The sequence below is a fragment of the Strix aluco genome, chromosome 3 (assembly GCF_031877795.1).
Source record: "Strix aluco isolate bStrAlu1 chromosome 3, bStrAlu1.hap1, whole genome shotgun sequence".
NCBI lineage: Eukaryota > Metazoa > Chordata > Aves > Strigiformes > Strigidae > Strix > Strix aluco.
The window spans coordinates 47,476,663-47,502,440 of record NC_133933.1 but is presented as its reverse complement, the minus strand read 5'-3'; the positions used below and the strand labels follow the sequence as shown (position 1 = coordinate 47,502,440).

At 43.5% G+C, this 25,778-nt stretch overlaps 1 protein-coding gene across 7 annotated transcripts in view; it reads left to right on the top strand.

The window, feature by feature from the left end:
* Positions 1-12,654: 12,654 nt before the first annotated feature.
* The window catches only part of MTR (5-methyltetrahydrofolate-homocysteine methyltransferase), a 59,210-nt gene continuing 46,086 nt past the window's right edge, over positions 12,655-25,778 (top strand). For 6 of the 7 annotated variants that reach the window (XR_012622473.1, XR_012622474.1, XR_012622475.1 and 3 more), the window contains exons 1-7: positions 12,655-12,748; positions 18,344-18,558; positions 20,592-20,681; positions 21,485-21,554; positions 22,489-22,581; positions 22,674-22,780; positions 24,059-24,118. Coding sequence is in view for 3 of the 7 variants with exons in the window: in XM_074818397.1 (XP_074674498.1) it covers positions 12,709-12,748; positions 18,344-18,558; positions 20,592-20,681; positions 21,485-21,554; positions 22,489-22,581; positions 22,674-22,780; positions 24,059-24,118 (675 nt within the window). In the remaining 4 variants the exon portion in view is untranslated. The remainder of the gene's footprint in view (positions 12,749-18,343; positions 18,559-20,591; positions 20,682-21,484; positions 21,555-22,488; positions 22,582-22,673; positions 22,781-24,058; positions 24,119-25,778) is intronic. The other variant, XM_074818398.1, reaches the window with a different exon arrangement.

Here is a 25,778-nt window from a genome sequence, read left to right as displayed (position 1 = left end):
CTGATAACTAAAGAAGGGCTCTGCCTTAGAGCAGTGTTCCCTGTCAGTGTCTTTTGTTCATGCTGTCACTACTGCTTGCAGATGCAAGAGGCTGCTTCTTCCTCACAATTTAATTTCTGAAGCTTGAGCAAGATTTAGAACCAACACCACCTGTGAGTACTTCATCATATCTTAAGATACAAAAGACTTTCAGCATTAAGGTTCTTTTCTGTCTGATATATTTATGTTGTTATACCACTTGCATATTTCTTTCATTTAATATTTTCACTTGAAAACAATTTGCTTTATTCACAGTTAATATTTCCAGCAAAAACAGTACTCTAGGAGGGTTCATATTTCTGGAACTGGTTCCTTTCTAGCTCATGTCTGGGACCCAAATCCTTGCTCCCTGTCTCCTTGTTCCTGACCTCATCAGCTTCGTGCTCCCCTCTCTGTTTCTGCTCTTCTACCTAGAAAGAATTGAACACATGAGAGGGGATGGCATTGCTCAAACCACTCTGAAGAAAGAGGAGATTGTGACTGCCTGAGAAAATGCCACTGCTATGTCTGTGATCATAAGCAGTTTTCACAAAGGGTTGGAACCTAGCAGTTTAGACTTTAAAAGAAATTGAATGAACCGTGCAGTTTCAAAGTCCCTTAAAGGAAAGAGAACTGCCTATAAAACAGCTTTTCTAACAGCCAGTTGACAACATACAGGATTGTTTGTATGTGTAAGTCAGAGAAAGCCAAGTAGGCCACGGGTCTTTCAAGGTGTTTTACATAGAAGGATTCCTTCTGCCCTTGTGAAAAATCTTAAAAAGGTTCACTGGTCAGTGAAAGAAAGTTGTATCAATAGAGGCTGTTCACTCCCCAGAATGGAGTCGTGACTGACTGCCAGGAGCACTGCTGGAAGCTCTCCAATGCCACTCACACATCATATGACCTGCACATGTCCCTTTTCTCTGCCCCGTTGTGCTACATCTGCACTACCAGGATGCAGATGGCTGCATTACTTGGCTATGTCTGTTCTTCTCCTGTTGTCCACCTTTCCAAGTTGGCCAAACCTTTCTACAATCCTCCTCATTAGACACATGTTCACAGATCTCAAGCTGTGTTGAACACAAGCGAGTGTGCTCGCCAGGAGGAATGTGATCCCATTTATAGTCCACAGGTAGCAAAAGTATGCCTAGGGCTTGTGCTCTGGTAGTCCCCTTCAAATTCTTGTGTCTGTATCTCCGAGCTAGTCTATCTACTGGTAAGGCCCTAAGAACACCAGCAGGCTCCAGTTGCCCTCAACAGCTACATATCAGGCCTCCAGCCCTGCACTTCCCACCCATTAGCCATGGAGATGCGTTTAACACAGGCCCTCATCCTTGCTCCTTGCTTGAGCTATGTTGTATGTATACTACATCTTGCCTAATCTACAAGACTTTCTGGCTTGACCTTGGCCCTGTCTCATGGCTATGGATTGTCTTGTGATCCGTGGACAGCTGAACCTGGCAGCATCACTGGACTGGCTCTTCTTGTGTGGGTACTGCAGGACTGCCTCCTTGCAGGTGAGGTTACTGCTCCTGCCTGCCTTGGCATCACCCTCACGCCTACTCTGTCACCAAGAATTTCAAGTTCTCCTTCAAAGGGTGAGTGCTGCAGCCTCGACTGCTTGTTGAGGCACCGCCTGTTGAATGGAGAACTTCATAAATGGCTTGCTCTAGCCCCGCAGCTTGCGGATGTCTGGCAACACGGGCAAGAAGCTCTGCCAGCAAGTGGAGAGAACAGGAGGTACCTTCAGGAACCTGTTTCCATGACCATTCCAGACTGATCCAGGGCAGATGTTGTCCTGCCCTGGGCAGGGGCAGTGCAGCTCAGACTTCACTCAGCTGTGCTAATGGGGAGAAAGAAGCTGAAAATCTCATGCAGATCCACAGCAAAATGTTTTCTAACTTTCTGAGCTCAATGTTGAGCTGCTTTTGCTCAGTGCACACATGGCCCTTTTTCCCCCAGCTCCCATGCTGTCACGGGACAGCTGGCAAGCCTGCAGTGGTTCTTCCTCTCTCTTCTATGAATTTGACATGGATGCCCAAAAGGTGCATACTGAAGGTTTTAAAAAAGCTGCAAAATTCCATAATCATATGAAGCCTGTAATAAATTGAAAGCAGTAGACACAGTTTGCCTTGTGCAGCAGCATGGAGAAGCTGTAAAACCACACGTCCTATTGAATTCCCGGTCCTCTTCATGCCAGTGTTTCAGCCCTTCTAAGCATTTACACACTTTTTGATCAACAGAAATTCTCTGAAGAGATGCAAAAGGTTATGTTCAGTTCACTTTAGTGTGGTTTTTTTCACTGTGATGGAGACTTTGGGCTTTTTTTAAAGTAGTGAAGGCCAAAATCTGTTCTATGGGAAGTAGAATAAATTTCTTGATATTCCTCTAAGCTGCGTACATTTAATAGGGCATTTTGGCATTTGGAGTGTGCTTAGAATTGATCCTGAGACAATCAGCTTTCTTTTGGTTTCTGGTAAAATTTTGGTCCTGGAATAGAAATGTTAACATCATGATTTGACTTAAATGGAACAAATAATTTGTATTTGGATCACAAAAAATCACCCTCTAAGTTTTGTGGCTAGAAAATTAATTATTAAATAGAAATTGTAATTCTTAAGCACAGAGGAAATTCTAAAAATAAAAAGCAAGTAGCATAATTTAGTCATTAGAAATAGGGCAAGAATACAGCTGCAGCAAAATAGCACAAGTGGTAAGTAACCTTAGAGAACAGAGTGCCAAGAGCTGTGCTCTGAATCACATTAATTTGTTTTCTCTTTCAGATTTCTGCATGGTGCTGTGAATGCTTCACTTAGATATAATCCTCTGAAATACGACTCTTCTTTAGTAACAAGAATAATCCCACTGTCCTTGTTTAAATAAGGATTACTTATGTGAATAGCCCATTGGGAACTGCATCTTCAGGAATAAATGCAGATGATATGGGAATGAAAGGCATAGGTTTGTAATTATTATTATGGAGGTATCTAAAACACATACCCAAAGGCTAAAATAGTGTGCTAAACTCATGTGTTTGACCTTACACCCACATAAGGTGGGTATGCCATTTGAATACACAGGTGTGCAAGTCGAGTAGTGAACTGGTGAACCAGATCCTTGGCAGTGGGAAAAAAAAAGCAAAATATTAAAGATGGCTTTGTTTGCTTCAAACACTGCCTGGTTTTAAAGCATCTGTGAGAGGTCAGCTCTGTGTGTGAGCTGGCACAGGCAGGACACAGGAACAACCACAAATCACAGATTAAATGCAAAGAGTAAATTTATTCTCATTACCTTGTGACCTGAGGGATCTCTGCAGCAGTACCAGGGCAGAGGCACGCAAGCAGGGATGCAGGTACCACAGAACTCAGCCCTTGCTAATCAGGAAAAGAAGAAGAAAGAAAAGATCTTGGACCTGCTGCTTTCATCTGTATGTATCAGGGATTTTCACACGTGTAGTTTTCCACTCTGCTCTGATCCTTCCCACAGCAGGGCAGGAATTTCGAGGATGTTTGATAAGGTGAATTCGAGTCTCTCACAGGCCTATGTTATCTGAGCGCAGATATTCTATCCATCAAGCACACAGAGTTACACAAAAATTAGTGATATATGTGTTTTTTGACACCCCAGGTGCAAGTCACTTGAGCGTGTTTATAATCCTTCTCGTCAATCTTCCACTGTATTCCCACATTCCACTCCCTTGCTCAAGTGACCACTTCCGCTGGGGCTGGTAAAGCTGGAGGTGTTCATCTGGGTTTGAGAGGTTAGCACAGAGTGATTTACAGAGGCACACAGAATACCAAAAAAAAAAAAAAAAAGGAATAAACATATTTCTACAATAATGCTTTTGGATTGAGTGTCCCATTCATCCTGTCAGAGCGTTAAACAACTGTGCCAGACACCATCAGTAGATTGTTTCATTTGATGCATTACATCCTGGAACTGTTGAATGTTGTCCTCTACACTGACTGATCCATCAGTGATGCTGAAGCAACACGTGCCTTCAAAACTGAAGCAGTGTTTATATTGTTGAAGGAGGCAATAGTCCACTGTCAATCAGTTTTGTGATGTTCATTGGCATACAGACATTACCTACTTGAAAAAAATATCAATGAGAAACATTAATATCAAAATCACTTAGCATAGCATAATTCTGTAACACAGCTACTGGGGTTAGCATGCCAATGAAACACACTGTCAAAAGACCTGCAGTAGTTAATGTTCCCTTAATATAAAAGACAGATGAGTCAGTTACAATAAAGGCCAAACAAATCTAGGCATGTATGTGCTGGTCTTGTGGAAATGTGTCGAGGATACGTGCTTATAGTACAAGACTATATAGCATGATGAGCCAACCTGTGATAAGGGAGGAAAACAGGAGTGTCAACTCCTTACAGTAATACATATGCTGTTGCTCCAGCTCTTTCAGCTAATGTCACTCAGGATTGGTAACCTGATGTGGGGTGATTGCTCACACAGATTGGAGAGCTATGGCTTGTGCTTTTTCAGATTGAACTTCAATTCGATGTTGGGTTCACACCACCAATAACAGCGTTCCAATGGTATCCCCTCTAGATAAGGCACAGGCATTCATCGAAGAGACCCAAAATACAAGAACTTGAGAATCTGATATCAACAAAGAACGTAAAATAAGAGGGGTGGTTGGGGTACAAAACCATACGGCATTCTCAGGTGTTGTTATATGGATCTTCATGTACACATGTTGTGGCCCCACCAGACAGTTCGTTGGTGTAAACAATTCCATTTCCCCTGTAGTTGGGAGAGATACCGTCTGGAAGAATTTCAATCCTCATCACACTTTCTACTGGAGGTGGTGTAATACAGAGCGTGTTTGATTATGAATATTCCAGCTGTTTAACAAAAAACCTGCCTTAGTAAGATGTGAACTCCAATGTTGTAAAGTTTCAGTACTGGTTAGCTTTCTTAATTGTTCTTTCAGCATCCCATTCATTCTTTCAACCAAGACATTAGCTTGGGGATGGTAGGCAATGTGGAATATCCAACCTATCCCTAGTCCCTGGGCCCAATCTTGGACATTATGTCTGCTAAAGTGTGTTCCTTGGCCTCTCTGTATTTGGTGAAGAGGTCTGTACTGATTGATGAGTTGTTATAATGCTTCAGTTGTGTTATGTTGATTAGCACGCTTTGTGGGTTTAGCAAAAAGCAGTCCTGACACTGTATCCACAGCAGTGAACACATGTTGCCACCTCCCCAACAAGGGAAGGGGGCCCATATAATCAATTTGCCGGGGATTCAAGGCCCATTGACTGCGCTTTATCCTTCCTCATGGCCTATATAATGCCCTTAAGTGTAGCTGCACACAAGTAGTACAATTATGTGCACAAGCTTTATAAATATGTAGTGGCAAAGGGGTTTGATTGTGAGCAATGTCCCACATGTGCGCAGTGTGTGCTGACTGGTGTCCACAAGCTTTATGGACGTTTATAGCCTGGGCATGTGCTTCAGCGGAGGTCATCTTATCTACTTCCCTATTATTTTGTGACTCAAGGGAATCATCGTTTTGATGAGCCGAGACATACCTTACCTCTAAAGGTTGCCTTTGCACATATTGCCAGATTTGCTGCCATATATCTGCCCCCCATATAGGGTATCTTTGTACATGCCAATCTTATTGGGCCCAGCACGTAACCACACTGTAAGACTTTTGTATACCCCCCAACTGTCACTGTGTAAGTAATGAGCATTCCCTTCCAGGATAGTGAAAGATGCTGCAATCAATTCGGCCCACTGACTAGATGCCTGCAGACCTGTTTGCCATAATGTAATTCCTGGTAACGGAGCATATGCAACCGCTCTCCATTTTCTTTGTCCAGTTGCCGTGTATGTTGCACTTCCATCGGTAAACCAGGCATCTTTCCTGTGCTCTTCTATTAATTTGTCATAAAGGGGGGGGCTCCTCCACCGGGGTGAGGAATATCTCCAAGGGGAAGAGTTTCCCCTAGTGTGGGCATGTAATTAAATGACACAGTTCCTAGAAGAGTGGTGTGTGGTTTTCCTGGTAGAAATTGTTGCTGTAAATAATATTTCCCTTTCCAGTGTGTGGCTGCCTGACCTGTCCTGGCATGGACGTTCACAGAATCATCAGTAACCCACCCATGAATAGGTACGGGTCTGTCTGTGTACAGTGACACTGTCTTGGCCTGTGATTCTTTCAGTTTCTTGTAGTGCCCAGACTACAGCTAAAATTTGTTCTTCCATTGGAGTATAATGTATGGCCAAGCCTTGTAATGGCTTGGACCAAAATCCTACAGGTTCTTTCTGATGGTTTGTCCCAGTCAACCGCCACAATCCCCACGAGACTATATCATCTAGAATTGTTACTTCTAATTCAAAGGGATTTCCTTGCCTAGGAGTGTATAATTGAGCATTTTCAAGCAAAGCATTTTTGCAGGCATCAAAGGCTTCCTGCTGTTGCTTGGTTCAGTGCCAAACAGCCACCTTCTTAGTTAATTTCTGCAGAGGGCGTGTTAGTACCGCCAGATGTGGGATAAAAGTTCTCCAATACCCCAAAAGTCTGTAGCTGTTTTCCTGTGGTTGGCACAGGAAATTGCTGGACTGTTTGCTGTACCTTATTTGGTATTTCTCTGACCTGTCCGTGCCAAACTATTCCCCAAAGCTGTGCAGTAGTACTAGGGCCCTGTATTTTCTTTGGGTTAACTGCCCAGCCTCGGTCCTGTAAATGCACTTTCAGTGATTCAGCAGCTGCTTCAATTTCCTGTTGTGACTCTGACATAATCAGTAAATCATCAGTATAATGGTAGATAGTCACAGTACCAGGCCATAGTGCCACATCAGCTGCTATCATTTGGTGGCAAATGGAGGGACTGTGTTTGTATCCCTGAGGCAATAGTTGGAAAGTATATTGCTTTTGTTGCCAGGTAAAGGCAAACTGGTCTTGGCTTTCTGAAGCAATAGCTAGTGAAAAGAAAGCATTAGCAAGGTCTATTACCACCTTCCAGGGCTGTAAATTTTTGCTGATTTTTTTCTATAAGAGTAACCATGTCTGGTACTGTAACTGCAAGTGTGGGGGTGAATTTATTCAGTTCTCTATAATCTACAGTCATTCTCCAAGTGCCGTCTGGTTTACGAACAGGCCAAATAGGATCATTAAAGGCAGTCATAGTTTCTCCAACAATTCCCACTGGGTGAAGTGCCTGAATGGTTTGAATAATTTCCTCCTGCCCCCTTGGAATACGATATTGTTTTACAGTTACCACTTTGGCAGGCACAGGCAGCACAAAAGAATCCCGCTTTGCGAATCCACGCAAGACTGTTATAGATCAAATAGCAAATCCTGCTTGTGAAGTGCTGAAGTAGAAGCAACTGTTCATCCTGCCAACACATCAATACTCAAGATATATTATTTAATTGGGGCAATTAACACTGTCACGGTAAATGGTGTGGCATTTCCTATTGTTAAGGTAACTGTAGCTCAGAGGGCAGGGGTTGGATTTCCCTCCAATCCACAGATCTGTGATGTGGCGTCTTTATTATCAATATTACTATGCAATACAGTAACTTCAGCCCCCATATCCACCAGAGCTAACACATGTAATATCCCCCCCTGAGCACCACTTTATACTTAAAGGAACACAAGGGTGTTGGTCCCCCTCACGGTAAGAGGCTAACAGTGGTGGCAATTTTGGGGGATCCGCCAAACCTTAATTTCTGCTGTTTTGGCATTTGCCAAGTGGTGTCTTACACTAAGGTGGCAGGTGGGACTGAGGGTGTGTGCAAAGTTGGTAGTGGGGTTGGAGGTGGTTGGCTTTTTTACATAAACACTAACCTTTGCCATTGGTGAGAAATTTCTGATGTTGTGATCCCATCTATTCTGACCATGGGATGCTGGCTCGTACAAGATCATTCCACATTTGTTTCCCCGTCACCCGTGGTGTAGCTCCTTTCAGTTTTATCAACTTTCCTTTATTCATCACCCGAATAGATGGCTCTGAAATTACAGCCCCAGTTTCCCTCAAGATATCTGCTAGGGTGCCTACACTACCTGTAGCATTTGTCACTGCTGGTGTAATCAAGGATTTTAGTGAGGCAGGCGCTCCTCTCAAAAACTGCATTTTGATATTTCTCGTTACTGCTCCATTGTCCAGATTGGATCCTGCAACAAACGCATGAGCCATCCCCATCTGTCACAACAAATTAATACCTTCTTCTATTGCACACCAGCTTCTGAGGGACGACACTAATTCGGCAGGTTCTGCATATGCTGTTAAAACTGCGGCACACAACCACTGATACAGTGTAGGTGCAACAACATTTTGCCCATCAGAATCTCTGATATTCTGCAGCTGAGCATATCCTTGCTGGACCTGATCATTACTGGCTATGGGGCTTAATAAATCTTTTTCAGCCACTAATAAATGACTAGATGCAGCTCCGCTATCCCAAGCTCGAAAATCCATGCGTGTGCCTTCCCTGCTCCTTTGCCGATAGGTCTCTAAAAACTCCCTTAACTCTTTCAGAGTGTAAGTACGCCTGACCTGCACTCTGCCGTCCGCTTATTCCTGCTGCCCCGTCATTTGTATACGGGGTCGTACATCCACCATCTCCCTGACTTTTAAGTCTGGATCAAATTCAAACTCAATCTCGGAGTCTGAGGACTCACTCTGAATATTTCCATCCCATTCCTCAAGATCCCATGACCATTTTGTGGTGAGAGCATGGACTTGAGACATCAAAACTTTACGTTGCCCATATTTGTCCCTTCATTAGCAATACGTGCTACCAACTGCTCTACATTACCTTGCAGCCCACAGCATCGCTCTGCTTGAGTAGTAATTACTGCTTGTGTGATCACCCTTGCATCTTGTAAAGCCCCGACTTCCTTCTTCAAGTCTCTCATTTTATTCTGTAATGCAACAACTTCACCGCCAAGAGCTCTAAGACTGGTAACTAATAACCATCCCAATCTCCCTGCTAACTTGCGAGAAGAATCCGATGCTGCTTGCCATGGCAATCCACATATAGCTATTGCAGCTGTCTGGGGGTAACCACCGCCCCGTTATCTATTTCAGGCCAGGCTTCTGGTGGAGCCTCTTAGCCAGCATAGCAGCCATGGGGGTCCAGTTCTCAGTATCAGCCTATCCTGGAATAAGGAGAGCCAATGTCATGGCCTCCCCAGTTGCTGACTTCTTTTTTAGCTATGGCATGGCTGTCCCTGGATCCTGCCAACTACGCCAAATGTGCGAGCCAGCACAGGCAGGACGCAGGAACAACCACAGTCCACGGATGAAATGCAAAGATTAAATTTATTCTTGTTACCTCACAACCCGAGGGATCTCCGCAGCAGCACCTGGGCAGAGGCACGCAAGCAGGGATGCAAGTACCACACAACTCAGCCCTTGCTAATCAGGAAAAAGAGAAGAAAGAAAAGATCTTGGACCTGCTGCTTTCACCTGTATATATCAGGGATTTTCACACGCATAATTTTCCACTCTGCTCTGATACTTCCTCAGCAGGGCAGGAATCTCGAAGATGTTTGCTAAGGTGCCTGTGAGTCTCTCACAGGCCTATGTTATCTGAGCGCAGACATTCTACCCGCCAAGCACACAGAGCTACCAACAATTAGTGTGATACAGGTTTTTTCAGACACCCCAGGTGCAAGTCGCTTGAGCATGTTAACAATCCTCCTCACCAATCTTTTGTTGTATTCCCACAGTGTGGGAGGAGCTGGGGAAAGCAGTAGTTTGAAAATACCTTCAAATACAAGAACTTGATCTGACTTAAAGATATTTTTTTCTAAGGATATTAATTTGGATTTATAGTTTAATCGTATTGCAATTAGGAAGATGTTAGCTTCACTGAAGCACCACTTATAACCATCAGAAAACAGGATTCTCACCATGATGATCAATGTTTGCATGAATGATACTCTATCTGCAACTGATGTTTAAACAGGACTAATTTCTAACAGTGTTAAGGCCAGGTTTTTCAGATGTGGGAATGATGTCACCCTTGTGTTCTCCCTTCCTTTACTCTATTGCTCCAGCTGCTCCTGGTGTTAAATGTATGAAGCGGAACAGTATTTTGACAACCTAATTTAGTAATATAAGAACAACGCTCCGTAAGACAAAGAAAAAGCACTATTCAAGCTTAAGGGCATGCTCACTGCAAACCCCTGAAGGTTTCCTGCAAACACACCATGTATTAGAGCTTCTCAAAGAAATAGTTCAAAAATGTTGGTAACTGGAGGTGTGTGGCAGCCTCGGGATAGGGACACACACCAGGACTCTCAGCACTGCGCAGTACTGTCATCACTGAAACTAAATCAAGAAAAGGGACCAGAGACCCTCTAACATATTAAGGCTAAAGTTCTGTGTTGATACTCCTTTGTTGGATGATCTGGTTTGATAATCACTACCCTTAACTGCTCATTCCTCTTCCCTTCACCCTCTGGAGTGTATCTTGCCTCGGTTGTGCTCATTCAGTTGCCTGTACAACTCCAGTTTCTCAAGCAGAGTAAACACAGCCTGAGGATGGGCGGCTGCTGCCCTCTCTTCCCTGCCGCTGCTCCTGTGTCAGCTCTTGGAGACTGTTCAGCTGCAGACGAATTGGAGCAGAGACCTGCTCCTACTGAAAACCGACCTTTAAGGAAGAATTGTGTTCGAGGGCTAGCACCCGCATAAGGAAAGGCATGGAAATATGAGGATGGCGCAGAGTAGAACTTGGGGCTGACTTTTCACAGCACTGCACAGTCAAACTGGCTCAAACTGGCTGTGAAACCGTGGAGTAAATGGGATATGTGAAATGATCCTTTTCAGAAGCACCTTCAAATTTTCGTTTTTTTTTTTTTTTTTTTTTTTTCCCCGCTGACCTACTTTGCAGCAGTTAGTTACACAAACAACCGCATCAGCACACGCAAGGACACGCTGAGCTGTGGTACAAAGATCTGTCGCCACAAAGCAACTGTGGAGACAGTGAGCTTTTTAACCTGAATTGCTGCCGGAGAAAATTTTCATAGTGTTATGTGGCATGACAAAAACGTTGCAAGTTGTCCAAAAGTCAAGCAAGGAAATACACACCCTAAAATCTCTTCATGAATGGTTCTCAAAGCATTTTCTATCTCTATAATATACGCAAGTTATGTGGAAAGGGGATAAAATTAAGCACTCTCTAGAAGTACCTGACTTTTGCTTCTGTTTAGTATATTCCACTTCTGTTGGTAGGCTTTTAAAGTTTATGGGTTTCCAGACCATTGCATCTTACACAGAAAATCTGGGACACATTTTTGCAGTGGGAGCTTGGGCTGACCACTGGAATGGTTTGCTGAGAGGCAAGGTCTGCTCTCCAGTGATGTCTCCTGGCGTTCAAAACCGGAGTGTGGCCTCTACAACTGAAGTTGGACTACTATTTAGTTGATTTGTAGGCTGCCTCTATTTCTTCTGAAGCTGAATTAGACATATACATTATTTAAACATCAAGCTACATTTTTTTGTATGTACTTGTATCACCATTGACCAAAGTGACAGATGATTATCAAAGTTCCTAGATCCTGTTGGACTCAAAGTGTTTGTAACCAACTGGTTTTGTGTTCCAAAAATGCAAGAGTAAAACATTTACCCTCCAGGAATCATCTACACTAATTTTTTTAATTAATTTTGAGTCCCCTAAAAAACTTCCAGGGAAAATGCATAAGTCATTATTAAGTACAGTACACGTAGCGACGCATACTCTGAGCTGATGAAAGGCTTTACCGTTACCGCACAGAGCTGAGGCCTCGGTGCTTCTTTTCATATTCTGAACACTAAACTAGTTTAAATGACAATGCTGTTCATGTTTATTACTGGCATTTGAATTACTAGCACTGTAAATGAGAGCAGTGGTTATTTCCTTGAGCTATTCTGACGCTTGGCAAGCAAGCATTCGCTGCACAGCGTAATGCTCGTGAGGCTGCTGTGCAGCTGTAACAGGCAGGTATTTCTTTCTTTTAAAATGTGAGTCCTCAGATAAGACTCTGAAAGGGTGTATCCTCAGAAGTGAAACTCTTGTGTCAAAATAAGGGACATTTGTTCGACTGTCAAGCAAACTGTGCCTTAATTTGCTCCTTTAGTATAAATTCGTTTCCACGTTTACATGCCAGTAACCTGCCTCCATACATCGCTGAGAAGTCTGACTACGTAAGGCGTATTTACTCTCAACACTAAGTTAGTCTTTAATCGCCACACAAGTGTTGTCGGCATTTGAAAGACATTCCCCGCCCCAGATGAGGGGACAGTTCATTTTGTTTAGCCCTGCCTGGCGCCAGAATCATCCCCCAGTCACGACAGGCGGATCTAAAGCTATCGCCGTTTAACGTTAGGAGCGCGCGCTAGACTACCAGGCTTTGCTTCCTCCATCCAGCCCTACATTTAAGAGCTGCCGCCCTCAGGCTGCCAAGGGGCAGCAAACCGCCCCCTCGGCCGAGTTTTCAGCCTGCTACTGCGGGGACAAACACCCACATCCCCCCTCACACCGCCCGTCCCCCCTCGGGCCAACGGCGGGGGCCGCCCGCGCTTCCTGCCCGCGCTCTGGGCGGAGCTCGCGCGTCAGGGGGTGACGCGGCGGCGCTACCTCTCGTGCTGCCCTCGGGGGTTGCGCGGCGGCCCCGCGGGGCCCGCGGCGCGGCGGGGGGCGCAGCGGCGGCGCGGCGCGGGCAGCATGGCGCCCACGGGGCCGGAGGGCGCCGCCGACCCGCCGGGTAACGGGCGCGAGCGCTGGGGTGGCGGGGGCGGCGCGCGCGCGTGCACCGGGTGGCGGGGGGGGGGAGATGGCGGTGGCGGGGGGGGGGAGATGGCGGCAGCGGCGGATCGGGGCCCGCCACCGCATCCCTTCTCCCGGGAGCGGCGGCGGCTGGCGTGCGAGCGGGCGGCGGGCGCTGCGGTCCTGCCGCCCCCGCCTCAGCTGCCGGTGTTTGGGCGCGGGTCGACACCGGCGCAGGCGCCCCCTGGGGCGGTCCTGAGCGGGCTCTGTCGGTTATCCGCCGCCTGTACCTGCTGGAAGAGCCGCGGCTGGCGGCTCGGCGCGCACTTCGACGGGTCGCGCCGGCCCGAAAGCGGGGGGTTGGTGGCGGCAGTGAGGAAGGGCGCTTGTGGCGGGAGCTCCCGGGCGCTGCGGGGCCGGGCCCTCGGAGTTGGCTTCGCTCTCCCTCGAAGGGGTCCGGAGGGTGCTGGGACACCCGCATCGCCCCGACGGACACGCTGAAGCGGGAAAAACAAAAACCAGCTGCGTGAGAGGCTGCAGCTTGGTAGTGGGAACGAGGTGTGCTCCAGCTGCTCCGGGGCTCTATGCCAAAAGTGCCATTTCACGGGTTAAACAGAAGTCGCTTGAAGGGGAGAAACAAAATGAACTGCACGTTGTCGGTTTTAAAATGGACAGTTCTGTCAGTGGCAGCTTTCAGTGGTGCTGCCGAGATCCCGGGCACTTCCCTTTTTAATATTTCTGAGGGAATGCCTGCTGCTGAGCCTGCACTTCAGCCTGGGCTTTCATCCCTCAGCTTGTCAGACGGGCCTGCCCGCACTGCTCTCAGTGGAGCTGTGTGCGGCGCCGACTGTAATCAGCTTTTGTGGTCTGAGGTTTTTCCAGGTTCCTCTGGCAAAGCTGATGTGAACCTGCCCTGCCCTTTCTCCCGTGCCGTTTGAGGTCAAGCCATGACTAGCGACTGTCCGGCTGCTGCAGAACCGAATGGGTTTGTCTGAAATGGGAAACATGGAAGGGTGTTTCAGCAACAGCCTGAGAAGTGGTGGCAGCTGGAGAAAAGTTCTGCTTAGATGGAAGCAAAATTTGCATGCTGGTAGTGTTTGTGGAGCCCGACTGAACAGGCAGAAGGCCGTTGATGATGGTGTGTACATCTGGCAGGGATGCAAAGGATCTGTGTTCAGGAGCAGGCCGTTGGGAAGCTGAGCGGAGTGTTTCTCCCCAGCCTTTCAGTGGCAGGGCACGCCACAAAGCAAGACTGTGCTGGTCTGGAGGCCGGTTTGTTTCCCTGTGATTCCTGCCTGTAACAAATACTTAATAATCTCTTGTGAACAGTTTTGTGTCAGGAGATGGACGGTTGTGGTTATAACACAGGAAGCTTTCTGAGCCTGGGATTTGCATGTTTAGCTAGACGTGGTGGGCACAACTAACAGGACTCTTCTATTATTCTGAGACTTTAGTGACTTTTGTGGTTGTCATTTGCCTTTCAAGCTAACTTTGTAAAGGCTTCAGCTACACAAGTGTCTGTCTGCTATGCAAGACCTGAATGGTTCTTAAAACAAGTGCTGACACGGAAAATGTCAGCAAGGTGCACACAGGTACCCAAGGTAAAGCGGCAAGATCCAGTGCTTCTCTCTTTGGACAGGCAGGTTAACAAATAACTTAGCAGTAGGGTGCTGCTGCTCACTGTTGTAGAGGACCTGTCTGCCATCTGTTGCTACAGTTCAAGAAACTCTTAACGGTGCCAGAGGGCATCCAGTTGAAGAAGATTTAATTAATTAAACACCAAGTAATGCTGAGGTTGTCATGAGCTGTCTGTGGCAGGCTGATAGCAGGAACATCCTTTCTATCTACTATTGTAATTTCTGTGTGCAGCACAGTAATTTTTTGAACGGTGGAGAAACTTGTGCTTGGCACTGCTGCAGGGCAGTGCTGGTTTGCTGAATTAGGATGTGCAAATGTGGACCTGGTCAGCCTAGGAAAAGGGGTACTGTAGGTGCCTATAGCTCCTTGTAGTTCTTCAATTTGTGTTGTTTCACATTAACATGACGAAAGTACTGTAATACTGTCGCAGCTGGGTTGATCCTTTATAAAGAACTTTGGAAGCAACTTGTAGTGCTTTATCCCCTTGCAAGTACTTGTATACCAGACTATACTAAGAATAATTTTTTAACTGAAATGCATAATAGTAAAAAAAAAAACCTTTGGAGAATCATTGCAGTCATCAGAAAAATGTGCTTTTAAGCAAATTGCAAGCTTTGAAGTCCTGTTTTGTGTGGAGAACATGCATTTACCCCTTCAATTCTGCATATATGGCCTGTATGTGAGTTGGGTTGGGGTAAGGAGATGAAGGAACATCACCTGGCCTTATCCCCTGAGCTTTTGTCATGCTTTGAAAATGGAAGGTTACAATTGGGCAAATTTTATAATTGTTAGTTATAGAATGACTGGAAGGGTGAAGAGCTGTGCCAGAGGGACACCTTGTGTGGTATGTGAACTTACTTACCTACCTGTCTAGAAGGCATAGAAGTTGCAGCTGATAGAATTTCTTCTTTCCAGACTAGTAATTCCCTTGTTCATGTGGTTTACCTTGGGGAAGTGAAACATTAGGATTTTTTTATTCTGTGTTCTGTATCCCATTGACTTTTTAAGCCCATGCTGTTGGGTCACTTCTGTCTTGGTATGGTCTGCTAAACTAGTGCCAGCCCTGGAACACCCTGTGGTAACGTGCTTTATATTTTAAGTTTCAGTAGGGTGTAAAACCAAGGTAGTTTGTCCTGGGTCCTGTTATCACTGCTGGTTTGCTGCTATTTCTGTTATAGCTGTAGAAGCAGTTTTTTTCCTGGACACTTCTGAATGGAAGAGGGAGTCAGTTTCCCAAAGTTCACCAAAGTTCCCAAACATCACCAGTAATGTTTATAAAACAAATTTTTAACTTCTGGATGAACAGATGTAGGAGCAGGGTTTGTAAACTAACAAGCCAGAAAAGGGTGACCTGATTTTTCCCTGCTTAGGAATTTCTCCAAACATTTTTTCATTTATTCTGTAACAAACTCTTGCACCCTGTCTGTGCTGGAGAGGGGAATTATGAGAGTTGAATGCTGAATTAAGATGATGGTACTTCTTCAGCAGAGCTGATTCATAGCCTCCTCCTTGCTTTTCTCCCAAGGGCAGAGTTCAGCAGTTTCTAGCATGGCTTTATGGATCGAACCTCTCTGATTTCTGGGGTCTTTCTGGATCTGTCTGCAGACTTTGTTTCCAACTTGAAAATTGTGTCATCAGCGTGCCAGAGCATGGCTTCAGGTAGTGCAGGCTCCTGATGGAAGAAGGGTCAAATGTTACCCATAGCAAGGACAGGTAAATTGGATTTTGGTGAGCTTGGAGATATGCCATCCATTTGTAAAACAGAGTCCGTGTACCTCTGGCACTGATGACCACCTTCATGATTCCCACCCTATTTCCTGTAGCTTTTTGAGATGCTGCTGAAGAAGCACAGATTTTGAAAGCTTCTTCGGAATAAGGCTCTTGCAGAGCTGGGAGCAGAGATGAGGCAGAAGTCTGTGCTTCTGTAGGCAGAAAACTATACAATTTGCATCTGTTCAGCGAGGCAAGCTGTAGAGAAAACAAAATGGACTACGTGAAGTGCAGGATTTAAAACCAAACTGTAAATCTTTGTTTGCTTCCCAGTGTGTATGAGGAGGTTGTTGGGAAGCACGTAGGTAAAAGGGAGAGAAGTCTGTAGAAAGGAGGACTGGTTCTGGGAGGGCTCTGGTGGCCTGGCTTAGCTGCCTGGGCTGCAGCTCTCGACCTGAAGGAGTTGACTTTGGAGGCTACATTAAAGCAGAAGCAAGCGCTGATGTGTATGTCACATTGGGTTGTAGCTCTTGCGGAGCACAGGAGTTACGCTCCATGGGAGTCTGCACTGCAGACGTACTTTGATACAGTTCTTTGGGTCGTGCTTCTGAAAGCCTTTAGCTCAAGGACTGATTTTATTTTCATGAATTTTATGGTTTAACATGAGTAGGTTTAAGCTCTTGTATAAGAACCCGCTGAGCCTGCCTGTGTGGTGTTAAAACTTTCAACTTGAAAGGAGGGTGGCTTGCTTTTTTGTGTTTTAATCTCCCTTCAAATGCTTCATACTTGTTATAGAGCAAATTTAATTTGGCTTCTCTTCTTGCTGAGACTAGATCTGATTTAGAGCTGTTTTTCCGGAGTGTTGATATAAATGTAACCATGCAATACTTTACTCTTGGCCTCATCTTCTCTCTGGCATATTCATTTTTAACAGTACTAATGTCAAAACAGGAGTTGCATTACAAGAATGCAGGAGGAAAAAAAAGTCACATCAGTTAGCAGTTGCCAGTGATTTTTAAGTACTACTGCGTGTAAGTTGTAATGAGACATAAGGATATTTTTGTGCTTCAGAAATCATTCATTTTTACAAGTGTTTTGGTGATAGTGCATAACCAAAATGCAAAACAGGTGTTTATTCAAAGTGAGTAAGCCCAAGCTGAATGAAGGAGGGAGATGAGAAATAACACATCATTCATCTACATGGTTGTGAAAGATAAGTAGGGTCCCACGCTTGTAAATTGTATTTTTCATAAAGAGGCTGTTTGATTATTTTGTTATATGTGTGCAAGCATGTCTTCGTTGTGAAATGATTCTGTGTACGTTCTAAAGAGGAAAAGTAGGGTTACTTTTGTTGAGGTTTTTGAGGTTCTGTGGTGGAATTTTTTTTTTAATGTCTCAGATTATAGTTTTGGCTTTTTGTTTAGTGTTTGGGATGACCTTTCTGTGGGATCTTAAAGCCTTACAATACTGCATCTTCATTCCTAATGTTAGCTCTGAAATTTCTACAGTTTTCTGCTCAGTCATTGTTAGACTTACCCTGTCCAGTATCTTATAATTAGCATGTCATTTGCCTGATTTGTTTTCTTCTGGCATTGTTGTGGAGCAGAAGATCTTGCTGTGTTTGTGCAAAAGAAAGTAAAACCTGTTATCTCTTGGTGTGTGTTGGTGTTTGCCTACTAACAGAAGTGCAAAATTGTTATTTACTACTTTAGTCTTAGAAAGAAGTGAATTTGGGACTCAGCTGAAAAACTGTTTTTGCTTGCTGAGTTTATTTCTCTTTATCATTATGGAATGGGCAATTAAAATAGATTTTTTTTTTTTTAATGGATTTTACTAGTTTCTGGTTTGCACTTGTGTACCACTTACAGTGCGGTGTCTGGTACCAAGAGGCAGCTTGGCATTGCTGTTCAAATGTTGCTGTGATGGAAATTATCACACTTTTCAGTGTTTGAGAGTAGTTTATATAGAGAGTTTGATGTATGCCCTTGTGAACGTTTGATACTCTTTTCTCCAGGTGACTGTACTTAGGTGAAGGACCAATTGAGTCTAATTCTATTTAGATAGATGCAGCTGTTACTTGACATCAGGTGATTGGAGCTGTGGGTGAAGTAAACCAATTGCTGTTTGATTTCAGTAGAGGATTTGTTATTTTATTCTGTTTCTTAAATGAGAAGAGCTCAGGTTGTACAAGTGTATAGCTAGGGAATTTCAAAGCTGCTTAAATATTGGATTTATTTTCTTACAGCAGATCCCCAGAAAAGTGTGGAAGATGAAATTGAATCGGTTCTGCAGGAGCGGATAATGATTTTGGATGGAGGTATGGGTACCATGATCCAGCAACATGCCCTGTCAGAAGAGGATTTCCGAGGGCATGAATTTAAAGATCATTCCAGGTCCTTGAAAGGCAATAATGACCTTCTCAGTATAACTCAACCTGATATAATCTGTGACATACACAAGGTAGGTGGTTTTGAGTTCTATCTTTTGACAAGAGAAGGAAGAATTTGGCCTCTGTGCTCCCCTTTTCTATGCCGCAGGCTACTGGCTCTCCTGTGTCTTTTGGGGATAGGGAAGAGAGTGCTAGGTAACCATGCGAAAAAGAACGAGCAGATTTGACTGTTCTGGTTGTGTGAGCACAGTGTTCGTGTCTTGGTTCCTGATGTCACCCAGGCAGTGTTGTTTTTACATCCCTTTTTGACTTATGTCTCTGATGCATTGCTGTGAATTGTAGATTCTGATTCATTTCACTTTTCTTTTCTCCTCAACCAGCACTTGAAATGCATTTAAGTAGGACATATCTGAATTCTGGATGCGTGTTTCTATAATTGCGTATTAAAGAGCTGTTAAATGTGGCAGCCTGAAGCCGGCCTCTCCATAGTTAATGAATATATGTGCTTCCACAATCTTATTTTTTCCCTAGAATATTGATGTGTGGCCCAGAGAATAAACCAGTCTAGGATTGATCATTAGGAAATTGCAAATAGATTTTATTATTCTCCTATGTTCAATTAGGCTTTAAAAAACAACTTTCCGAGTGTTATATTTCTTGAGTTGAAGGTATTTGTAGGTCTTACTGTAACAATTGGATCATTTGAATAGCCTTGCAACTTGTTGATACTCAGTTGAAAGCTCACATCTGTTCTGGGTTTTTCCAATTTTTTATTAAAAAGATCTGTATTTCATTGATTAGAATCGTAACTGGCTTATGTTCATTAAATTTGGTATGTAATCTCTAGTTTTATATTTACATTCTAACTACCATTCTTTGGATTTTAAGAATGATGAGTAGAAAAGAGTCAAGAGTCTCTGACGTATAAAAATTTCAGGAGGAAATGTTTGCAGATGGGGTTCAGTCCCTAGACTGTCAACTGAGCTGTAGTCGTCATGAACCTTGGAATTTATAATAGCTTGTGGTTTTAGTTGGGTAGGCTGGTTTAACAGTTGAATTTAGCAGGTTTAGCAAAGCAATAGTGATGTGACTTGAGAACGAATGTGTTGAGTCAAACCAAGTAGGCTGCTATCATCCTTCCAGCAGCCAGTTGTAGGTGCTTTAGGAAGAGTGTAAGAAAAGAACAAGTCTGTGGTGGTGCTCCTGCCTGCAGCAGCTTTTGAGCCAGGGGCTTTCTGAGCCATGGGTGGTGACTTCAGATTTTATAGCTACCAGTGGTTATTTCTTCTAAGAACTGGACAGAACTTGAAATAATACATGAAAATATTTCTACAAAGTAACTATAATCCCACTATGTGTGTGGTGGTGGTGGTGGTTTTTTTTTTAATGGCCCAGTGAGTCAGATCTCACAGATATCAGTAACTTGAAAAGTAAATGTTAGCTGTACCTTGTCTGGCAAAGTAAGATTCAGTGGTAAGAGAGGTGATGTGTTTTCAAAGGCAAAAATGATCTTCCTGCTCTGAGCATACTCTTTCTTTCTGTGGTGGTATACGATAAAGTTGAAGGGCTTTTGCTAAAATGACAGATCTGAACTAAACAAAAGGTAGTACAAAGCTGTACACGTTTAACATCTTTCTTGAGTCTAGATGATTTTCAGAAGTAATGAAGCCGTTCTGTCCCAGTATGCTCTTGTGCTGTACAGCTCCCTTCAGAATGTTTACATTTTCTAATCCTCAGTTGTTTAATTGGTGCCTTTTCTGAGTCTGCCCACAGCAGCCCGTGCTTGCTGATGGCAATTGGACTATGTCCAGACATGTCCCTGCGCAGAAATCTAGAATACTCTCCAGGTGCTGGACTCTGTAAATGTCACCTGTTAATAGAAAGTGTGGCTGATACTAAAACTCTGAAAATTGGTTGCATGGAACACTTCTATCGCTTTGGCCCTGTGCCTTTGAGTAAGGCCTTCAGAGTTTGATCTGCTGCTTTGAATTAGGAGATGATTTGTGACTTTTTGTCAACTGAATGAGACAAAGTAGTTGGGTTGCTTTCATTCCATATCTCACTTCTGGAGATGTTGGGAGTGTTTTTCTTTCATGTCTTGCAGGAATACTTGCTGTCCGGCGCTGACATCATTGAAACTAACACTTTCAGTAGCACCCGAGTTGCACAAGCTGATTATGGTCTTGAGCATTTGGTAAGAATGCGAAAATATTTACACATTAAAATATTAATCGAGATTTTTGTCTTAGCAGCCAAGATCAGCTTAGTCCCAGAGTCCATTGGTATTGTGTTTACTGACTGTGTGCTGCCTCTTGAGCCACGTGATGGGGTTGTAACTCATTTCCGCTGCTGTGGACAATTGTACTTACTGTGTGTGACAGTCATAGTGTGCCTCTTGTTGACGAAGGCACGGGCAATAATAATTTGTCCTAGATTTTGTTTGAGTAGTCACAGAATGTCTCAGTTCTGTGAACAGAGATGTTTTGCTTCAGTCCTTCCAACTTACCAAATGCCACAATGGAACTGTTTTTTTCCTGGATGTTATTTTGCGTGTTGTTTGTGGTGCCTTTGTCATAGCTATTCTGTGTTACGTATTGTTTGAGAATTTGAGAAATATATACAAGAAAATACTTGGAAATATGCTACTTGAATAAAAAGTGAATTTAAAAGTAGGTTAATTTTGTCCTCGAAGTCCTATTCTTCAGCTTCTGTTGACTTCAGCGGGATTTAATTAGTATCTTACAGAATGAAATTTTTATTATTAGCAGCTGTACACTGGGGCGTACATGGGATGAGACCTGCCATGTAACTCTGTTGCTGAGATGTATAGAGCTGTTCCTTTTGAAGTTTTGTAATAGTGCTTATATGCATTTGTATGGTTTAGAGAGCCTTCAGAGTGTACTGTGAGCTACTGAATGGAAGTGCTGTGTGTCTTTGAGGATGAGTTATGCTGTACTGAACTAGAGGTTACTCAGTAATTGTCTGTAATTGTTCTAGGCATATCGGTTAAATAGAGTCTCTGCACAGGTGGCCAGAAAAGCAGCAAATGATGTAACTGCTCAGACAGGTAAGCAATATTTATTTTAATTTCTTACTCATTTGTGATTTTGACTGTCTTGCTACAGTCTTTGAAATGCTGCTAACTAGACGATAGCTTGATGGTTTACATCATGGGGTCATAACTCGCAGGCATTACAAGTTATTTAGGTTCGTGCAGCACAAATCTTTGTACTACAGTAGCTGATTGTAGGAAAATGTGGATTGCCAGTTACTCCTAGTGTAAGTCTCATGGTTTGACTTTACTAAGCGCATTCCAGTAGCTGCTGAGTATGTGACCGTTGTCTGTAAATGTACAGTCTTTTACCTTATGGGCTTTATGTGAGAGGGTTATAGCTCATTTACACTGCTGTAGACAATGCTGTCTTTCAGACAAGTAATCTCCTCTTGTATTCTGGCATCAAACTGTATTTCAAGATAACAGTCCTGCTGCTGCTGTCAAGATAACACCTTACTGATGTGATTCATAGGATGCAATAAAAATGTAAGATTTGAAATATGCTTTAAAAAGAAGTGGGTTTTTTTATGAACACATGCCAGAAGATTCAAATCAGGCTATCTAGTGAAAAATGCCAGGACAGTTCTATACTGTGCATTTAAAGTAATTGAATGAAGCTTCCTCTGTCAGAGACAAATGATACTTAGAAGAAAAATTAATTGACCCAATTGCCTTTTTTATAGATGTTCTTCTGTCTCGTGTGTATACACTGAACATCTTGTTGGATAGGATTAAAGCAAAGAAGTCAGCTGTGCTGGGTAATCTTGTGCTGATCAAAGTCTTGATTTGAGACAGGAGTTTCCTGTTTTATAGTTCTTCGTCCCTGAATAATATGCATGTCTTGGTGTCCTTGGAGTTTTTTTTTACATTGGCATGGCTATCATTGTAAAACCAGAGGTAAATTGTGTGATTTGGTTTCTTTTTTTCCTTCTGTGTCTTGGTTTAGGAATTAGGAGATATGTTGCTGGAGCCATGGGTCCAACAAACAGAACACTCTCTGTGTCACCATCTGTGGAGAGACCAGATTACAGGAACATAAGTAAGCATTTATAACCATCAAGTTATTTAATTTAGGTGGTGGTCTTGAAAGAAATGCCTCCAGATGAAATTAACATTGTTGCTGTTCTACAGCTTTTGATGAACTAGTTGAAGCCTATAAGGAACAAGCCAAAGGACTTTTGGATGGAGGAGTTGATATAATGTTAGTGGAAACCATATTTGATACAGCCAATGCCAAGGTGAGACTCCTGGAAAAAAATACTCGGTAATAGAAGTATTTGGTGTAGTACCTAAGGAAATTCAATGTAGTACTTGTAAGAGCTATCAGCTACTGCTTACTAAATACATGAAAAGACTCTTTAGTCATTAGTAAACAGGTAGAATGTAAGGAAATGGTTTTTAACCAGCCTTTTCCAGAGTTTTTCCTTTGCCTTTTAATATGTGCTCTTAGTATCTTTCTGGCTGTTTGTGCCAGCTGTCGTCTTATTCCCAGAAGCTCTGCTGTGTTGCAAAACATCTCCAGACGCATCTGATGTTTGAATTTTTCAGTGTAAGCACGTCTGTCCAAAGGGTGCTTGTGATGCATGCTGGAGAGGGTATGTCCAGTGTGTCTGATTGCGGGTGCGGGAAAGCTTGTGAGACAGTCCTGTTAAAATGTGTTATTTTGGGGAGCTCTGACACTCTGCCATCAGCTTTAAAAAAGAACAGTTGGGAGTAGAGAATTAGAAGGGTAAAACGGGAGGAATAAAATGTTGAAATATGCCACAATTTGTGTGATTTTTGACACCTCCTTCTTTAATAATTGCTCGGTGCAGATGGGAGAGTTGTTAGGACGCTTAAAACTGTCTTACAATTTTTCATGGAGAAGTCTTTCTGGATATGCACACAGCATTTCTTCAGGCTTGTGCCACAGGCTGATTAACGTGTGCAGTGGCATGATTTTCCCTTTGCAGATTTGACCAGTCAACATGGAGGTTTGGTTAGGATCCTATAGGCTTAACATAGTGCTGAGTTCATGTCCACATGCAACTTTCTTACCCTAAGGAGGCAGGAAATGTTCAGGACCTTCCAAGGGGTCACAGCAGACCTTACTGTTAAAATTTGTGGTGGTTAGAATCCTTTACAAACTGCATGTCTAAACAGATTAAAGGGCAGTGATGTGTGCGGTGGGGGTTGTGCTGCAGATGTGAGGGAGAAGTATGTGCTGATGTAATTTGGGTTTCAGAGTAGTTTTGGTCTTATTTGATTAACCCATGGTACTTGCTTTCTGCTTGTTACCAAAATGTGTTTTGGAACATCCAAAAGATGTTAGGTGTAAGGGTAAAACCTCTTCAGTATAGTAAGTTCTTGCAGGCTACATGAAGTAGCAAGTTTCGTAAACAGCCATAAAAAAAATACTAAAAAAAAAAAAAAAAAAAAAAGGAGGGGGGGCAGGGGCAAAAAAACCACACAAACAAAAAACAAACTGAAGAACTCCTGAAATGTCCATTAATATTTTGCAACTTATTCTTCTATAGGCAGCTCTTTTTGCACTCCAGACATTGTTTGAGGAAGAGTATGCTCCCCGACCCATATTTGTAAGTATGTATTATTTAATGTTTTACATATACTTAAGCTTGATTTGTGAACTAGCGGAGATGGCAGTTGATTAAAGTGTTTTGAAGTGAGGGGAATAAGTGTCTTGGAAATGTACTTTTTTCACATGATTGTGAAAGGAGAAACTCTGATGTGAAGAGCTTTATCAAATCAGCCTTGGGTATCTCTGTCCAGCTTAACAATCTGAAGGCTAAGGAATGACTTCATTCCAGTGTGTATTCATTGTGTGTATTTCCACAGGAAAAGGCCTGATGATTATTTTTCAGGCTTGCTATCTTAAGGGTAATAAGAACCAGTGCTTCAAGGATTAAATTAAGCAAATTCTGCCATAATTTAAAGTAGAATATGAGTGGACATTTGAAGTCCGAAAAGGTCTATCTAACTCCATATTCTTTCTCTGACATGTCTTTTCCTGACAGTGGGCAGTCAGGAATGCATAGGAATTAGTACACAAAAAGAATAAGCTTATTTTAAAAGTTCTGATATATTCCAGTTTTCGGCAGTTTGCAGCCCAGACTTTCTGATCTGCAGTTTGTATCTGTTCGTATCTTTTTGTTGAATCTGTTTACTCCTTCCTTGAACCTTTGCTCAAACCTATGTGGGCCCCAGGCATCAACAAAATAATCTGTCAGTAACTTTTGCAGCTTATGAATGCACTGGTTTGAAAGTTTGCTTAGTTTTGGACATTCCACCTGATAACTTCTTTTGTGTCTTGCCATTTGTCTCTTGAAAGTGACAGTGAGCAGCTGTTCCATGTTCCCTTTGCTGCGTATTCATGACATTTATATTCCTCTGTGAGAGCCTACTTTAGTCATATTTTTTCATCCTGAGGAGTCCTTGTCTGTTTAGCTGCTCCTTTTATTCATTATTCTTGTCACCTTTTTGTTTTTCACTTCCTCAAGTCAGAGGGGAATTAGAATAGCATGCAGTAGTCAAAGTGCAGACGTCAGGGATTTGTATGATAGCCCAGTGATGTCCTCTGCCTCGTCCATTCATTTCTTTGTAGTTCCTGATGTTTTACTTTCACAGAATCACAGAATCATCTAGGTTGGAAAAGACCTTGAAGATCATCCAGTCCAACCATTAACCTAACACTGACCGTTCCCAACTACACCATATCCCTCAGCACTATGTCAACCCGACTCTTAAACACCTCCAGGGATGGGGACTCCACCACCTCCCTGGGCAGCCCATTCCAACGCCTAACAACCTGTTCTGTAAAGAAATGCTTCCTAATATCCAGTCTAAACCTTCCCTGGTGCAACTTGAGGCCATTACCTCTTGTCCTGTCACTTGTTACTTCATTAAAGGGACTCATCCCCATCTTTCTGCAACCTCCTTTCAGGTAGTTGTAGAGGGCGATGAGGTCTCCCCTCAGCCTCCTCTTCTCCAGACTAAACAACCCCAGTTCCCTCAGCCGCTCCTCGTACGACATGTGCTCCAGACCCTTCACCAGCTTCGTTGCCCTTCTCTGGACATGCTCGAGTAATTCAATGTCCTTTTTGTAGTGAGGGGCCCAAAACTGAACACAGAAATCAAGGTGTGGCCTCACCAGTGCCGAGTACAGGGGCAAGATCACTTCCCTGTCCCTGCTGGCCACGCTATTTCTGATATAAGCCAGGATGCCATTGGCCTTCTTGG